Here is a 17749-nt window from a genome sequence, read left to right as displayed (position 1 = left end):
CACTGCTGACTGTTATTACAGTAACAACTGTTTACATATGCATCTTGCACTACTACCTTGACTGGAATATGCTCAATTTGCACTGCCGACTGTTTATTTACAGTACCGACTGTTTATATATACATTGCAATATCGTACCTTAACTGTAATATGCAATTACTTTCCACTGCACTTTCACTCGGATAGCTTCTGTCCAAACTTTATTTGCACTACTTTAAATCCATTGTTATACTGCTCATTAGCCTAACTTATACATATATCTATTTGTTAAATTCTGTTTATAGTAATAGCCATCTGTATATTATGCTCACATTCTGTTTATAGTAACAGCCATCTGTATATATATTCATAGTACATATCTATCTGTAAAATTCTGTTTATAGTAACAGCCATCTGTATATTATATTCAGTACATATCTATCTGTAAACATTCTGTTTATAGTAATAGCCATCTGTATATTATTATATTCAGTACATATCTAGCTGTAAACTCTGTTCACAGTAATAGTTATCTGTATATTATATTCATAGGACAATCTATCTGTAAATTTTTGTTTATAATAGTATTCAACTCTATATTTATTCAGTACATATCCATGTTCTGCACTTATGGAACCACTGTATATCCTGCACTTGCTGCTATTGCACTTCTGGTTAGACCTAAACTGCATTTCGTTGCCTTGTACCTGTACTTGTGTAATGACAATAAAGTTGAATCTAATCTAATCTAATCTAATCTAATATGCAACAGATATCAGGAACACCTATTAGGCTAAAAGAAGAGCAAACACAATCATTGTGTGTGTGTGTGTGTGTGTGTGTGTGTGTGTGTGTGTGTGTGTGTGTGTGTGTGTGTGTGTGTATTTGAGCGAGAGAGAGTCTCTTTTGTATTTTTTTCATTTATTGATTTTATTAAGCATATTCTCAAAATTTGCGGTTGCAGTCTTACCAGTTCATTTCTGTGTGTGTGTGTGTGTGTGTGTGTGTGTGTGTGTGTGTGTGTCTTATTTGCACTCGATGTTTTAGAGTGTCACTCTTTCATTGCTGTGCACTTTTTTCTGCACAGTGGCTGATTTGTAGTTTGTACCACCAAAAGTTTCTCTGAGTTTTCGTATTTTTTCGTATTTCCTTTCATTTCCTGTCGGTCATTTTTGACTGCGAAGGAGCCAAGTGTGACACTTTTTTTACAACCCTTAAACATATCCAAATCATGTCCATGATTTTTGTGTGTGTTCACATAGCTAATACATCAAACGTCACCAAGTGTCATCCCATTCAGATGAAGCAAAAAAAAAATCGTAATTTTTGACCGAAGAGGATCAGAGAATGTCAACATTGAAAAGTGGAAGATGAATCAATTTATTAAAGAAATGTAAATTATTAGAAACCTTTTTGTCCCTGACATTATTATTTTTTATATTTCTTTTTCCTTTTTTATATTGTGCTCTGTTCATTTATTATAGTTTTGTTTTGCCTTATTGTAATGATATTTACTGCAATACAAAACTTTACTTCCGCATTCCTCGATTCCTATGGAAGTCTATGGCTGTTCAAAAACCCTGTTGTTTTAATTTAACATTTATACTTTGTGTATTTGTGTAATGTTTTGCCTTGTTTGTGATGTGGAGTAATTTATATACAAATATGTAATATATATATATATGCTGGGGACATTTATGTTTTAGGATTAGCATGTTTAATCAAGCATCGGCTCACCTGTGATGTTCACTGATTTAACTGAATATTTATTTAATGTGCATTTGGACTGAAGTAAGTATCACTTGTAATTTATCGTTTAACTGCGTGTCTATGATTCACACATAAAAAAACAAGCTAGGGTTTAACGAGCAAAGTTGGTGATCATTGAGTAAAAAAGTTAAAAACTATTACATAGGCTAACTAATAAAGAATATATTTACCAAGGACAAAATATGTGTTTATCAGAGAGTTCATCTTACCTCAGTGTCTCCAGTTTACAGTGAGGATCCTCCAGTACAGCAGAGAGCAGATGAACTGAATCTCCTAGTTTATTCCCAGTCAGATACAGTTCTCTCAGGTGTGAGGGGTTTGATCTCAGAGCTGAAGCCAGAGCAGACCAACCTTCATCTGTGACTCCACAATTCATCAACCTGTAGAGAACAATGACACACTCTTCACTCTCTCAGTTCAGATCAGATCAGTTTAACACAAGGGTCCGCAGCCGTACTGCAGGGGGCCGTCAATTAATGCTTGATCACAAATCATTTTTTGTTAAAAAATTAAAACATGGGTAAAAAACATCACAAAGTCAAATTTAAATATAAGCACTGTCACATGAATGCAAGATCACCCTCAAACAACCTTCATCTGTGACTCCACAATATTTCAACCTGTAGAGAACAATGACGCTGTGTAAACTGTGTGTAAAATGACCAATTTATTAAAGATTGCAATGTGTGATGTGATTTGAGTGTAGTGACAAGCAAAGCCACTATATTCTACACTGCTTTATAAAGGATGCCGGTTTTCCATGTGCTTGAGGAGAAACTGAGGGACAAATACCATACACTCTAAAAACTCCTGGGTCAAAAATAACCCATAATGGGTTATTTTTGACCCAACTCCTGGGTTAAAAAGGGACCAACTAATTTATGGGTTATTTCAACTCAGAAAATTGGGTTATGCTTTTTGACCCAAATTCTGGGTTAAATACCTGACCCAAATGTTGGGTTTAAAAAACCCAACATCTGGGTAGAAATAACCCAAAAATTAGTTGATCCTTTTTTAACCCAGGAGTTGGGTCAAAAATAACCTAACTTAACCTCACTATCCCAGTATGCCTTATTTCAGAAAATAAAACTTTGTTTTACATTATATTACACACTTCAAGCACTTTTACATTTTTATTGCATTAAATTAAAATCTATATGAAAAAACACACACTTGGACATGTTTATTTTCCTATTTATTTTAGGTCACACTGTAATAACAATATTAGAAATAAAAAATAGAAAAATAAACAACAATTTTCAGAAGAGCCTCAGGAATTTAAGCCTGGGGCCAACTTTGGGGACAAGATTTTTGATAATGTCCTCATCAAAGAGAAGAAATGCCTCCTCATCTATGTCTTCATCTGAAAGACAGAAAACAAGACAACATGAGTATTGTTAATAAGTTGAGACAATTGTGAACCACTCACCAGACACTCTTTCATTATCAAGCTAACAAATAATCACTTTTAAGGGAATCCAGTGCAGTTTTTTTTTTTTTTTTTTTTTTTTTACGGCCCAAATTGCTAGTTAACTAATGTGGTTCTTTTGCAGCATTAACGTTACCCATTTTGTGTGAATGACATCTTTTCTTTCATTAAAAAGTGTAATGACATTAATGCAAAGGTGAATATCTTGCCCATTCTTATGCATAACAGCTTAAAGACAAGGCACAACAAAATCTTGCCCTGACACATTTAAGTCTTATTAAAAAAAATGTAGGTAGAGAGATGATGATATAAGGGCAATAAGAGTAAAATGCTCACCTCTAAAATTCTCTGTCAGCTCAGACAGCTGCCACTCAGTTAGCTTATCAGCGACAAAACTGTCCATTCAAGATGACCTGGAGAAAACATAGCAATATAGAGGTTAGGTTAGCAACAATTTGAAGACTTGACCCGCTTCTTTAACTCTCACTACTTCAGCCAGTAGAGCACTGTATAATATGATAAGCACGGCACAGCTGGAAAACATAACTCAACTATTGTGTTGCCTCGTCGCTCTGTAGCCGCGGCTATGGGGTTTGCACAGCGGACGAGAAGCGCCGCGTCGCGTCTCTAGGACAACTCGAGGTATCGCTCACCGGACGTGCAGTCTCTGCAGTGCCGCGTTTTTAAAATTCGAACACATTATTCTCTATGAGTGTACACACACCGGCGGCGCCATCCGGCGTCTGTCCGCGACACCCATAGATATATACATATATAGTGTATATATCTATGCGCGACACCCAGCAACGGCTCAGGACCGTGTTCAAAATCGCGTCCGGTGTGTGATAACGTTACCTCGAGTTGTCCTAGATGTTGTCGTGATAGCCACGGCTACATGCCAACCACAGAATTACCACGGCTAACGCTAGTCTCAACGTATTTTTTTAGCAAATGGTGATAAACTAGCAACAGGGACATGGAAACAGAAAAGTTTACATTACATCAACACTGAAAATACTCTCTTACCTTGAATATAGATGAAGTTGCACCGATGAAGCACAGGCCAAAACGGATCGAGCGCGAAAGCGACGGTTATTTCAAACGACTGTTGTGAGAAAATTCCAGAACAACTGCGGGCGAGAGAGAGAGAGAAAGCCAACCCTATAACCCAGAACATGGGTTACTCTTTGAAAAATAACCCAGAAACCCAAACAACCCATGAATTGGGTCAAAATATTAGCCCTATAACCCAGAAAATGGTTACTCTCTGAAAAAATAACCCATAATTTTAACCCAACACAAATAACCCAGAAAATGGGTTGAAGAAATAACCCAGGAGTTTTTAGAGTGTACAGTGCTGTAACTATGGAGTGATAAAGAGAGAACATTAATAACACCTGAAGTGTAACTTTATCAATTAAATGTACAATATTTTAGTGTAATAATATTAATTTCATATTTTGAAGATATTTTTGTTTCTAAATATTTGTCCAATAATTATGATCCATTAATGGCCATTTAAAATAATATTTTTTCTAATATGTTTATTACTTATATTACAATTAGATTTCATGCTTAGCATTTAGCATGCTAATATATGCTATTGCTAATTAATAGTTTCGTAGCAATCTAATACAATCTTACAATTCAGTCATGTGACACAAATATAAGAAATTGAATGAATTAATCCAGTTAGGGAACCATATTTAAATCACTTTAAAACTTCTTAATTGGGTTACTTGGAAATGACTTGATTCCATAATGTTGACAATTTTGTGAACAAATTATCTTTGTTGAACGTAATTGGTTCATGTGGAACTGATGTGCATGATTAAATCATTTAAATCCAACACACTTTTTCAGTGCATTGTTTTCTGTGTAAGGCTGTAAGGACTGATTCTCCTGATAAAACAAAGCTCACCCTGCAATAAAGCCATAAAATGCACCCTGGACAGGAGATAGCAAAGACAGAGCACAGGACATAGCCCTGACCAAACTTATCTCCTTGTCTCCTTGTTTGACTTCAACTCATCCCCCCTCTCCCTCCTCAAGTCACTGAAAGTTCATGAAGAATGTCTATATATCACATATGGTGTATCTTGTGAATATGTTGTTTTTTCCTTTTCATGTTTGGTATCATTTTAAGTGTCTCAGTGCGATTGGTAAAATGGTCTTAATTTCAGTGCAGTCATTGGTTTAATGAGAAAGGTTGAGAACTTAGGAGAATCCTGTTCCTCCTCTCTGGGGGATATCTCTTTAAGATATCTCAAGAAACCAGGTGCTCCCCCCTGGGGTAATTGGATTGGCCCAAACTAAACCATATTTGTATAACCCCTTTTGTTCTGGTCTGGGTATTTAAGGCGAGGGGACAGAGCAGTCTTAGGACCCTTTACCAGGATCCCCCATACAGCGCTGTTTCCCATTGGAAAACACACACACACACACACACACACACACACACACACACCACTGTGTGTCTTTGTCAGGAAAACACTACTTACTTTTAGAGTCATCTTTGAGTAAATGATATCATGTATTTTTCTGAATTGGATTTTAATAATTTACTTGTGTAATTGGCATGATACATTTATACCTGACAAATAAATGTTACATCTTGATTTATTCTGAAGTTTCAGAAATCATTCATTTTAGTAGATTAAAAGTGTAGTCTGGTGTTTCCGCAAATCTTTGTCCAGGATAGATCAAACTGAAGGCACTTTGAATGGAGCATGGGGCACATCTTAGGAAGACCTTCTGATTTCTGACTATTCTCTGACTTAGCATGTTGTACGCTGCAAATATTATAATAAATTACACCTATGGGTCTGCAGTGAGCGGCTGCATAGGGTAAAATACTGGCACTGCACCCTCTGACTATTTCAGGACTGGCTAGTTTGTGATCGTGAGCGCACATTCGCGACGTGACGTCTCAACGTGACACTAGGTCCGTAATGAACGAATATTTGAAATTATGAGATGCCCAGAATAATCAAAGATCTAAATTCATTCATAATCAATATTTATGATTATTTTCTAATCAGAAACACAATCAAAAAATTTTCTGTATTTTAAAAAGAATTTTGGATTTACTGTAAATCCCTCTGGTCCTCTTCGTTTAGGGGTCACACTTGGCTCCTTCGTGGTCAAAAGTGACTGAAGCCTTAAAATGTAACTTTTTTTTTTTTTTTTTTTTTTAGGAAAACCAATGTAATATATTTTTGTTCAACAATATTTTTTGCTTATTATTTAGAATTTTGAAAAGTTTCTATGCAATAATTATTAATTTTTTATGAGCATTTTTTCCATTAGAATATATGACTTGATATATATATATATATATATATATATATATATATATATATATATATATAAAACATTATATATATATATATATATTTTTTTTTTTATAAATGCAACATTTCACATTAAAATAGAGTGCAGGTCTTTAAAATCCATTTTCTGAAGTGAGCGTCATCCAGTGCCGTTAAAAATAAAAACGTGTGTAATGTCGTGTAACCGCCTGTAGGCTGTACTGTAGCTCCCTATATAAATACATAGAGAGGCTTTTTGATTCGTATTGTTATTTTTAGACATGATTTCTCCATTTTATAATTTTTTAAAATTATTATAATTTTTTATTTCGATATACATTTAGACATTCTAAAAGACTACTTTTTGTCAAGGTTTAGATATTTCTGTTAGATAAGTATCAGGTTTTGCATTATGATTACAATCAAACAATAACATTTGGTTAGAAAAGGAACACAATGCAAGCATTTTTGTTAATCAGTATTTGATCATTAAAAAAATTTAACAAAATACGGGATGGATAGTGATAATTCAAAACAGTTTATACAGACATTTTGCAATTAATTGGTATTTTATTCAGTTTAATTCTATAAATGGTAATAAAACTTCAGAAGGGAACAACAATTATGATCTAAGCAAAAACATAAAATAACATAACAGCAAACAATCATTATCAAACTGTAGGTTAAAAAACAGGAATACAAATTAAATAATAATAATAAATATTATTTTAACTATGTACATACAAACTAATTATTTTATGTATTGTTGCATATGCAACAGATATCAGGAACACCTATTAGGCTAAAAGAAGAGCAAACACAATCATTGTGTGTGTGTGTGTGTGTGTGTGTGTGTGTGTGTGTGTGTGTGTATTTGAGCGAGAGAGAGTCTCTTTTGTATTTTTTTCATTTATTGATTTTATTTAGCATATTCTCAAAATTTGCGGTTGCAGTCTTACCAGTTCATTTCTGTGTGTGTGTGTGTGTGTGTGTGTGTGTGTGAGAGAGAGTGTGTGTGTGTGTGTCTTATTTGCACTCGATGTTTTAGAGTGTCACTCTTTCATTGCTGTGCACTTTTTTCTGCACAGTGGCTGATTTGTAGTTTGTACCACCAAAAGTTTCTCTGAGTTTTCGTATTTTTTCGTATTTCCTTTCATTTCCTGTCGGTCACTTCAAGTGTGACACTTTTTTTACAACCCTTAAACATATCCAAATCATGTCCATGATTTTTGTGTGTGTTCACATAGCTAATACATCAAACGTCACCAAGTGTCATCCCATTCAGATGAAGAAAAAAAAAATCTTAATTTTTGACTGAAGAGGATCAGAGAATGTCAACATTGAAAAGTGGAAGATGAATCAATTTATTAAAGAAATGTAAATTATTAGAAACCTTTTTGTCCCTGACATTATTATTTTTTATATTTCTTTTTCCTTTTTTATATTGTGCTCTGTTCATTTATTATAGTTTTGTTTTGCCTTATTGTAATGATATTTACTGCAATACAAAACTTTACTTCCGCATTCCTCGATTCCTATGGAAGTCTATGGCTGTTCAAAAACCCTGTTGTTTTAATTTAACATTTATACTTTGTGTATTTGTGTAATGTTTTGCCTTGTTTGTGATGTGGAGTAATTTATATACAAATATGTAATATATATATATATGCTGGGGAGGACATTTATGTTTTAGGATTAGCATGTTTAATCAAGCATCGGCTCACCTGTGATGTTCACTGATTTAACTGAATATTTATTTAATGTGCATTTGGACTGAAGTAAGTATCACTTGTAATTTATCGTTTAACTGAGTGTCTATGATTCACACATAAAAAAACAAGCTAGGGTTTAACGAGCAAAGTTGGTGATCATTGAGTAAAAAAGTTAAAAACTATTACATAGGCTAACTAATAAAGAATATATTTACCAAGGACAAAATATGTGTTTATCAGAGAGTTCATCTTACCACAGTGTCTCCAGTTTACAGTGAGGATCCTCCAGTACAGCAGAGAGCAGATGAACTGAATCTCCTAGTTTATTCCCAGACAGATTCAGATGTCTCAGGTGTGAGGGGTTTGATCTCAGAGCTGAAGCCAGAGCAGAACAACCTTCATCTGTGACTCCACAATTCATCAACCTGTGGAGAACAATGACACACTCTTCACTCTCTCAGTTCAGATCAGATCAGTTTAACACAAGGGTCCGCAGCCGTACTGCAGGGGGCCGTCAATTATTTCAAGCATTAAATATAAGCACTGTCAAATGAATGCAAGATCACCCTCAGTTGATCCTGTAATAATATCATACTGGCAAACTCTCAAGTGTGTTTTTGTGTTTGAGCTCTGGAGAACGTCAAATGTTTTTACAGCGGTGAGAAATGTAGCCAATCACAGTCATGTTTTAATTTACGCAGTCACACATTCATTTAGTCAGAATCCACTCACTGAGATATAAAGGCCCTGTCCTAAATGGCACACTTCACTTTCAGTCTTGTAGACTTACAATGGCTTCTGCGTGCCTGTTAAGTCCATGAGACCGTGTGGTGTCCCATTTAGTAATGTTAGGTTTCAGAAGGGTACTCACGAGCGCCCCTCTGTGGTCGATATGCGCCCTAAATGTGCACTGAAGCTGTGGACTCAGAGGAAGACCGCGAGTGTTTAGGGTGCCGTTTGTGACAGGGCCAAACTCACAATTGCGTGACATAAATAACAATTGAAAAGAAAAAGTCAGAATTGCGAGTTTATACCTTGCAATTCTTGTGAGATAAAAAGTCACAATTGTCTTTTAAACTGTTTTATTTTGTGGCGGAAACAAGCTTCCATAAATTGGAGGCAACCAGTGGCGAATTAGTCTCCCAGGTTTTGATGTCATCCCTGTAGCTCTATTCACAGTCAGCTTTCCTTTCGCATGAAATCCCCCAAATGCCAGCAGACCAATGAGAACACTGGAAGCTTATGGGTAACATTATTCAATTTGAAATGTAATATGCAAAATGACAATGCAATATGTAAATTGGCAATGCATTTCTGTATTTAAATTTAAATTTTCTATTACATTTGTGCAACATTTGGTGCAAAATGAAAATAAATTCAATTATATAATTTTAAATTATAAAATTAAATGGCTGTAATTCAAGAATGCTTTGGAATATAGACATATGGTTGGTCTTGTTTTAAAGAAGACATTTGCCAGATTATTGTAGAAGTAAATTATGAAAGTGAAACAGAAAAAAAAAGTTATATAAGTTTGAGTTTATGAAAATGTACAATGTAAAAATATAATTATTAATATTTTATATAAAATATATATATATTACAAAATATATTTTACTCTAAAACTGCAAGAAAATTAAAGCCAAAAATCTAAACAAGTTGTGTTCCAAATTTTATTTTAGGTTGATATCTCAAAAAATGAGCTTTCAGTAAGATTTTATTTGGGCGCAGTACCAAACTTTTTCACTAGATGGACAGCCAAGCTTCCTTACTGACCATATAAGGGCGCCTCCATTTTCATATATGTTTTGAGTGATCTGAACCATGTATTTCCATAATTTCATACAATTTATGAAGTATACATCCTATTCAGAAATAGTATGGGTGGTTTGGCAGTATTTGATTTGATTTCAACCTCTAATAAACATAAAAAGAGCACATGTGCGTTACAGCTCGCAGCCGCATCACAAATCGATAATCCATAATATTTTTCTTTATATTAAAAACATTTTCAGACCTTTTTTTCTCATAAAATTGAATTGGTGTTATCTTTTGAACTCTTGGCATAAAAACAAACTGAGGTTTCTACCAATCTTTCATGATTTTTCATGTTTATTTCTATTTCAAAATAAAGGCCTAAACACGCCTAATGAATATGAAATATTCTTGTTGCAAATTGATAAATTACTGCTCCTCTGCAATTTATAAAAAAAAAAAAAAAACAGCCACCAAATATGAAAACTAGAGATTGTAAGCTTTCAAATGATATATAGTTTGTCAATATTACTTTAGGTTTTTACTAAGATATTATTATTGTTCAAAATATATATATGGGCAAGTGACAGTTCTAGAAAATGAAGAACAAAGAAATGTGCATCAGGTGTACTTTGGTTTTTTATGTTTTAATTAATTTATGAAGCCACTGCAAACTTAAAATATGTTAAAATATGTATTCAATTTAAAACTAGTGTATGAAATGGCAAATGCAAATTATATAATTGAATTTTAATTTTGCACCAAACGTTGCACAAATGTAATGGAAAACATAAATTTAAATACAGAAATGCATTGCCATTTTACATATTACATTTCTAATTGAATATTGCTACTCATATGCTTCCATAGAACTCGGAACAATGATGATGATGCATAATAACAGAACGTAGGCGCCAACGTTGCGGATGCAATTACCCAAAACCCTCCATAACTTTTCCATTAATTTCACATTTATTTGTGTAGCGCTTTTCACAATACATATTGTTTCAAAGCAGCTTTACAGAAAATGCACATCTACATTACAATTTACAGTGATCTGTTATCAGAGGTGACTGTCCAAGTTATGTATTTCAGAAATGTACATATACAAATCACACAGTTAGCTAATAATGTATTAATTAAAAAAATATATATTAATTTCATTTATAACTGGTACTTATTTGAAAAAAATGAGTTGATTGGCAAATAAATGACGGACAGTTACGCATGTACAGTATTGCCATAATTTTCTTATGTAAGCTTTATTTTACACCTCAAACGACAAGGAAATTTATAGTCATATTTATAGTGTTAATATTCATTTGCGAGTCCACAAACTCATTCTCTTAAATGGCTTGGGTCTGCTATCATTCACAGCGTACAGTATACGGACTGAATGCCCCTGACCTGAAGCTTTTATATCAAGACCATTTTCATGTTTATCATTTATTTCTATTATTTGCGTTGCCTTATAACTTCATGCTTGCAGTTTAACACATAAGTGTTTATTACCACAACAGTAAATACGTGTCTTTAGAAATGTTATTATATATTATAATGAAAAAGACTAATAAAATAGTCTCTTCATATTAAATGGATAACAATGTCTGGACACTTGAAAAATGTGTAATAATGGGGTCTATAAAACTTAAACATTTAATGATTTATAAGCATTTCACATATTTCTACACTAATTATACAAAACTATTCTGCCAGAACACCATACTGTACAAATGAACTAGATCAATGTTCATTCTTGTCTGAAACTTTAGAGGAGACAAATATGAGATCTCCAGTATGAAGGGCCGTATAGGCAACAATTATTGAAAAGCCTCAACACTAGTGAAACGAAAAACATTGATCAACCTAGGTGAAATTCATTCATACGCATTACTGAAATAAGAAAAGATTTCGGTAGATGATGATGGCTAATTTCCCTTGAAAAGGAAGTTGTGTGTCCGCACTTCTGTTTAATTTGGCGCGTCTCACAAACTCTTAAGCAATGTCGGTTAGTTGTAATGAGTTGTATGGGAAGCCAAACACACCAACAGTGGGACGAAACGGAGCGGTGTTACAGAGCTCGTGCCGTGCTGACGTCATCGGTGCGGCTCAATGGACCGAGCTGTGCGACCGACTCGACATCGCAGGGAGGACGTGTTTGCTAGCGAAACCGAATGGACAGCTCAAACTAATCTCACCAGCGCGGCGCTGACCATGTGACTTTATTCATTACTGCTCCGCAGAAGTTCAGGTGTTTTCCCTGCATATAAGATAATGAAGATCAGCATGAAGTTATTACATTTCTTTTGCTTATTATCTTTCATATTAGTACATTAGTAGTGTTTGAAAAGCTACTTTGAAGAATTGTATTTTTGTATCCACGGAAAGAGCTGTTCAAAGCAGAAACAAGGACTGTGCAGTGCCGGGGGAACTATAGGATCAGGGTTGGGAACCACTATTATTGCACAGAAACATCATTAGGGAAAACACTGTTGAGTAAACGAGGGGAAAAGAGTTGTCATTGTAGTCAGAGTGAAACAGACTAAAATTATTGAACATAATAAATATAATGAAATACTGACTAAATTTTAAAGGATATATTTTAAAAAGAATGTAAAAATGACCACTAATACCAGACCATGAGATTAGACATTTGTGTACACCTGTGATTTCTGTGCTGAGATTTAGTGTTTACTGAACATTTTACAAGCTAATTTTAGTCCTAAAATTCTTACTGAGGACTGTTTTGGAAAATTCAGCATTTCTTATTATCATTCGTTTCCAAACTGTTTAATCATATGTTTCTGTGAGGTTTTCTAGCAGCTGAGGAGGGACAGGGAAGCGAGAGGCAATTTAGGTCGTAGATGAAGGCCTTTGGGTGTCTCAGGGACAAAGAACAGTGTGACCTGCACCAGGGGGGTAGAAACCAGTCCGAACTAGCTGAAGATAGGGGGTATCTTTCTGGAAATTTACAAGAAACCTGGAAGGAGGAGTTTTTGCCAAGAAACTGTATAAGATCTGTATGTTTTATTATGTCTATTAGGTATTCTATTTCAAAGCTGGGTGGCTGCGGCTTTTGTGAAAAGAATCCTCATTGAAATAAACCTTTTCTCTTTATTACAGTTTTGTCTCTTGAAAGTTTTCTTACACCTCTGATGCTGTTTGATATTAACTTCTCAAAATTGCCATTACAACTTGGTGTCAGACGTGGGGTCCTGTGCGGATCTTCTTCTCCTGGTCCTGAAGAACGGATTTGGACGGAACTGCAAACCCGGCGGCATTAGGCAGCCGTCTCATACCCCGACTGTTTGAGATAGTGACTCAACAGGTTAAGGGAGAGAGCCAATTCCGGCGTTCAGGACCAAGGGAGGAACTCCCACCAGGATCAGAAAGAATCCGCGGCAATTAAAGAAAAGAGAAAGCATCTCTGGGTAAGAAACGGCAGAATTGTTTTATTGATGTTAAGTGTGATTTGATAATTGTGAGTGAACGTGAACCATATTGGCTGAATTTGCTTTGGGTACGGGCGAGAGGTGATTTAGATAATCACAATTTTTGAGGGAGAAACTGATCTGACAGATTCAGACCGGTTTCTGCCACACTTAGCTCGTTAGTGGACAGGGGTACCACTGGTCAAGTCAAGTCATCTTCATTTATATAGCGCTTTTAACAATGTAGATTGTCTCAAAGCAGCTTCACAGAGATAAGCGTATAATTTAAGGTAACAGAGATTGTTTCGGCTTTACAGCAGAGTTAAGTTATTTCCATCTAAAGTTAGTTTTAATTGATTTGGTTCCGTCGCAATGATCATTTGTTATTAAATTAGGGGCCGCTAATCAGATAATCACAGGTGCTGGTTAATTGGTTTTGCTCAAAGTCTCTGTAACCCGAAGAAGTCTTGCAAGGGTGGACGGAAGAGCCACGCCAGATTAATTAGGTGAACAGAAGATTTTGAGTAAAACATAATTACAAAAGCACAGCATATTTGCTGAAACCCGACCGATTTTGGGTGAAATAAGATCGGGTCTGTTGAAGACGTTTGACAGATACTGCAAGACACGTGTCGAAAGTGAAATCCAGAAGGGAAATTCAGCCAAAAATGGGGTCATCTAACAGTAAATTAGATCATTTTTATACACCAATTTTCTGTCAAATGAGAAATAATTATGGTGGTAAATGTATGGTTGACATACAGAAACTGATCAAATATCACGATTTTCCCGAAGCGGGGACCTTGAGTAAAATAAGACTAAATGTAGTAAAAGAGTCAGTAGAAAAGAACGAGGGAAAACAGAGTAGCTGCTGTGTGTGTGTGTGAAACATGTGTGTAAGAACTGTGAACCGACTATAATGTGTTGGGTAGAAGAGGCTGACAGGCGAGAACGAGAGCAAATACAAAAAGAATTGGCATGTAATGTTGAGAATGTTGTGTGCGTAAAAACAGTTCCACTGGAACAGAATGCTACTAATGAACCGAATGTATGTGCTTTTCCACATGTGACTGAGGTGGCAACGGCTCCGCCGCCTGCCTACAATACAGCTCACTACCCAGTAGCAGAGATACCGGCCCTCAGGCTCGATCCGGACCGCTTTCCACCGACCCCGAGAACAGCCCAAGAAGCACGACTTGCAGAAGCACGAGCACAAATTGAACTGGCAGAGGCAGCCCAAAGAGCAGCGCAGGCAGAGACAGATGCAAGAGAAGCGCGAGAGGGGGCAGAGGCCGCAGAGCGAGTGGCACAAAGACTAACAGCGCAGTTTCATGCACAGTTACACGGGCGTTTGAGTGCAACGCTGTGTCACGCTACTCACGCTGAAGAGGACAGAAAGGAGAAGAAAAAACCCCTCACAATGGTGGTTATGTAACAACGACAACCTAAACAACCCAACAAACCTGCATCTTCCCGTTCAAACCCTGCTAACCGAAGAGGACAGAGAAGAGCTGCTGGAGGAAAATGGAGCTGTTATGTTTGTGCCACAAATGCCCACTCGCTCTGAGACTGTACAAAATATAGAGTGTGCAAGAAGACGGACACTGGAGCAGAGCGTGTCCCACCATGAAGTCGGATTGAACCGAGGGGGCTGAGAGAGCGGGACGGAAAGAGTCCGGTTTTTGGGGAGCCAATCTCAAGCTGCAGCAAAGGGAAGTGAAAATATTTTTACTAACACACACACACACGACGCACACACAAACACATACACTGATCTTCTTTCTGCTACCTGCAATGAAAAAACTGCTTGCAAATCTTTTTGTGTGTCCGATGAAACTTTGAGCAAAGCAATGACTGATACTTTGAGCAGTGTTGTGAATGACGAATGTATGAGATTGTACAAAAGTACAGGGTTTCCTGAAATGCCAATTTACCCGTTATTAGTCAAGGGGGTAATTATTGAATTTTTGGTCGATTCTGGTATCAGTCTGTCCACGTTACGACCATGTGATTTACCATGTTTTCTACGGGAAAGTAAATTGAATTTGTCCCTCTGTGCTGATTCTTATGGAATTAGCATTGAGGAGGCACCACAAATTATTTGTTCTAAATTTGAGCCGAAGTGGGCTTGTGTCTGGCAGGTAACAGATATTGATTGGGCAGAAAAGATTTTGAAATTGGCAAAAGATCGTACAGACCCAGTCAATACAGAGTTTATGACAAATGACAAAATGCATTGTACATCACATGTCGTAACAGAGCGAGATTCAGATTTTGAAAAGATGTGGTTTAATTCTGTGAAGAATGAAAGTGTGAAATTTGACCAGATTTTCTGGACAGAAAGTGTGTGTGCGCATTGGCTGCAGTGTTGACAGAAAGTCAGAAAGCTTGTTATCTTATGTCAGAGAACACCGTCTGCCACTTATCTGTCTCCAAGGCCATAAGCCAGCAGTGGAGAGATGCAGGCCTTTTTGTGAGAGAGTGTCTATCGGCCACAGACTGGGTGAGAGTTGACACACACACAGCAGAGAGTCAGAGTATGGGGGCATTTAAATCAAAATGTGACTTTGAGGTGGGGGTTCAGAGAAATGTGACTGCTATTGGGAAAATGTGACAGGACAGGGAGAGGGGGATATTTCTGCCTCAGAAATTGATATTTCTTTGGCACAAATATCACCAAACTTGTGGGCAAAAAACAAATATGATGTGGGGCTGATAAAAGGTTGTGAGCCAGTTGTAATCACACCAAAATCTGATTTCAGACCATGTAAGGCACAATATCCACTGAAACGTGAAGCAATAGAGGGCATAAAACCAGTGTTTGACGCTCTGTTGAAAGAGGGTGTAATTAGGCCTTGTGATGGTTCACAAGTTAGAACCGAAATTAACCGTACTCCTTTCTTATGTTGATGACCTTTTGATCTGTTCAGAAAGTGAGTCTATTTGCAGGGCTGACACTGTGACTCTCCTGAAGCATCTTGAAAGGGAGGGGCACCAGGTCAGCCTTTCAAAGCTGCAGTTTGTGAAACAGGAAGTGACCTTCCTGGGGCATGTTATCAAACCAAACAGCAAAGCACTGTCACAGAAAAGGGTGCAGGGCATAAAAGAAGCCCCAAAGCCTGTAACAAAAAACAGTTGCTGTCATTTTTGGGGATGTGTGCTTACTGTCGTACATTCATTCCCAATTATGCCATTTTAGAACAGCCTTTACGAGCCCTGACAACAGGGAAAGGGTTGAAGTCATGTGACAGACTTGTTTGGACAAGTGAAGCTGAGACAGCATTTGATAACATGAAAGCACAATGAGATATCTCGATTGTTAGGCCTTCTGGTTGTAGACCATCCATTGTTTAGATGGTTGATGAAAAGCATGACCTTATGACTTCTGTTCTCCTGTAGACGCATGGTGACCGATGAGAAGGTAGCCTATTTTCAACAAAACTCGACCCCGTGGCAGCGGGATTGCCACACTGTCTCCGGGCGGTGGTGGTAGCTGAACTGGCCCTCAATGGCCTCAAGAGAGTTTGTAGGCTATGCTGATCTGACTTTAGGGGTCTCACATTTGGTGTCTTTGATTTTGCAGGAGCAGAGAACGTCACATTTGTCTACAGCTCGATTGAGGTATCATAAAATTTTGTTTGACATGCCAAATGTCACTGTTAAAAGGTGTGCACACCGCGTCCAGATTTGTTGGACGTTCCGCTTGATAATTGTGACAATGTCCTTTTTGTGGATGGATCTGCGTCGAAGAATCCACAAACAGGACAGAATAACGTAGGTTATGCGGTGACGACTGAATTTGAAACTGTAAGATCTGGCAAATTACCATGTCATTACTCTGCACAGGCAGCTGAATTAGTCGCTTTGACTGAAGCATGTAAACTGATGACTGACAAGTGTGTAACGATTTACACAGACTCGCGTTATGCTTTTGGGGTCACGCATGACTTTGGTGCTCTGTGGAAGCACAGAAATTTTTTTAAGTCAGACGGACGACCAATACTGAACGCTAGGTTAGTATCTGACCTTTTGGAGGCCATTATGCTGCCAGACAAGATTGCGATTTGTAAATGCGCAGCGCATATTAATGATAAAAGTTTCGTATCAACAGGCAACGCCAGAGCTGATATGGCTGCGAAGGCAGCGGCAACAAACCCAAACTGGAGCTGATACCATTGGTGCCACCTGCGTACAACTTGACAATAACCTTAACAATGACATTTCTCCTTGTTTACAGAGCATGCAGTTTTTTTCCACAGGAGCTGAGAAAAACAAATGGAAGACGGCAGGCTGCAGCCTTGTTGATGGTGTATGGAGATCTGTTGATGGGAAGCCATGTCTGCCCAGCCATTTTTTCTTACA

General features: G+C 36.9%; 1 protein-coding gene across 1 annotated transcript in view; it reads right to left on the bottom strand.

Annotated features, from left to right (window-relative positions):
- Positions 1-17749, bottom strand: part of LOC311283897 (NACHT, LRR and PYD domains-containing protein 3-like) — a 158269-nt gene that overhangs the window by 22376 nt on the left and 118144 nt on the right. Inside the window, exons 14-15 of the mRNA XM_084398657.1 lie at positions 8456-8626; positions 1959-2129 (exon numbers count right to left, since the gene is read on the bottom strand). Of these exons, the coding sequence (XP_084254783.1) occupies positions 1959-2129; positions 8456-8626 (342 nt within the window). The remainder of the gene's footprint in view (positions 1-1958; positions 2130-8455; positions 8627-17749) is intronic.

The sequence above is a fragment of the Rutilus rutilus genome (assembly GCF_951802725.1).
Source record: "Rutilus rutilus genome assembly, chromosome: 24".
In the NCBI taxonomy this organism is placed as follows: Eukaryota; Metazoa; Chordata; class Actinopteri; order Cypriniformes; family Leuciscidae; genus Rutilus; species Rutilus rutilus.
This window is presented reverse-complemented; position numbering and strand designations above follow the sequence as displayed.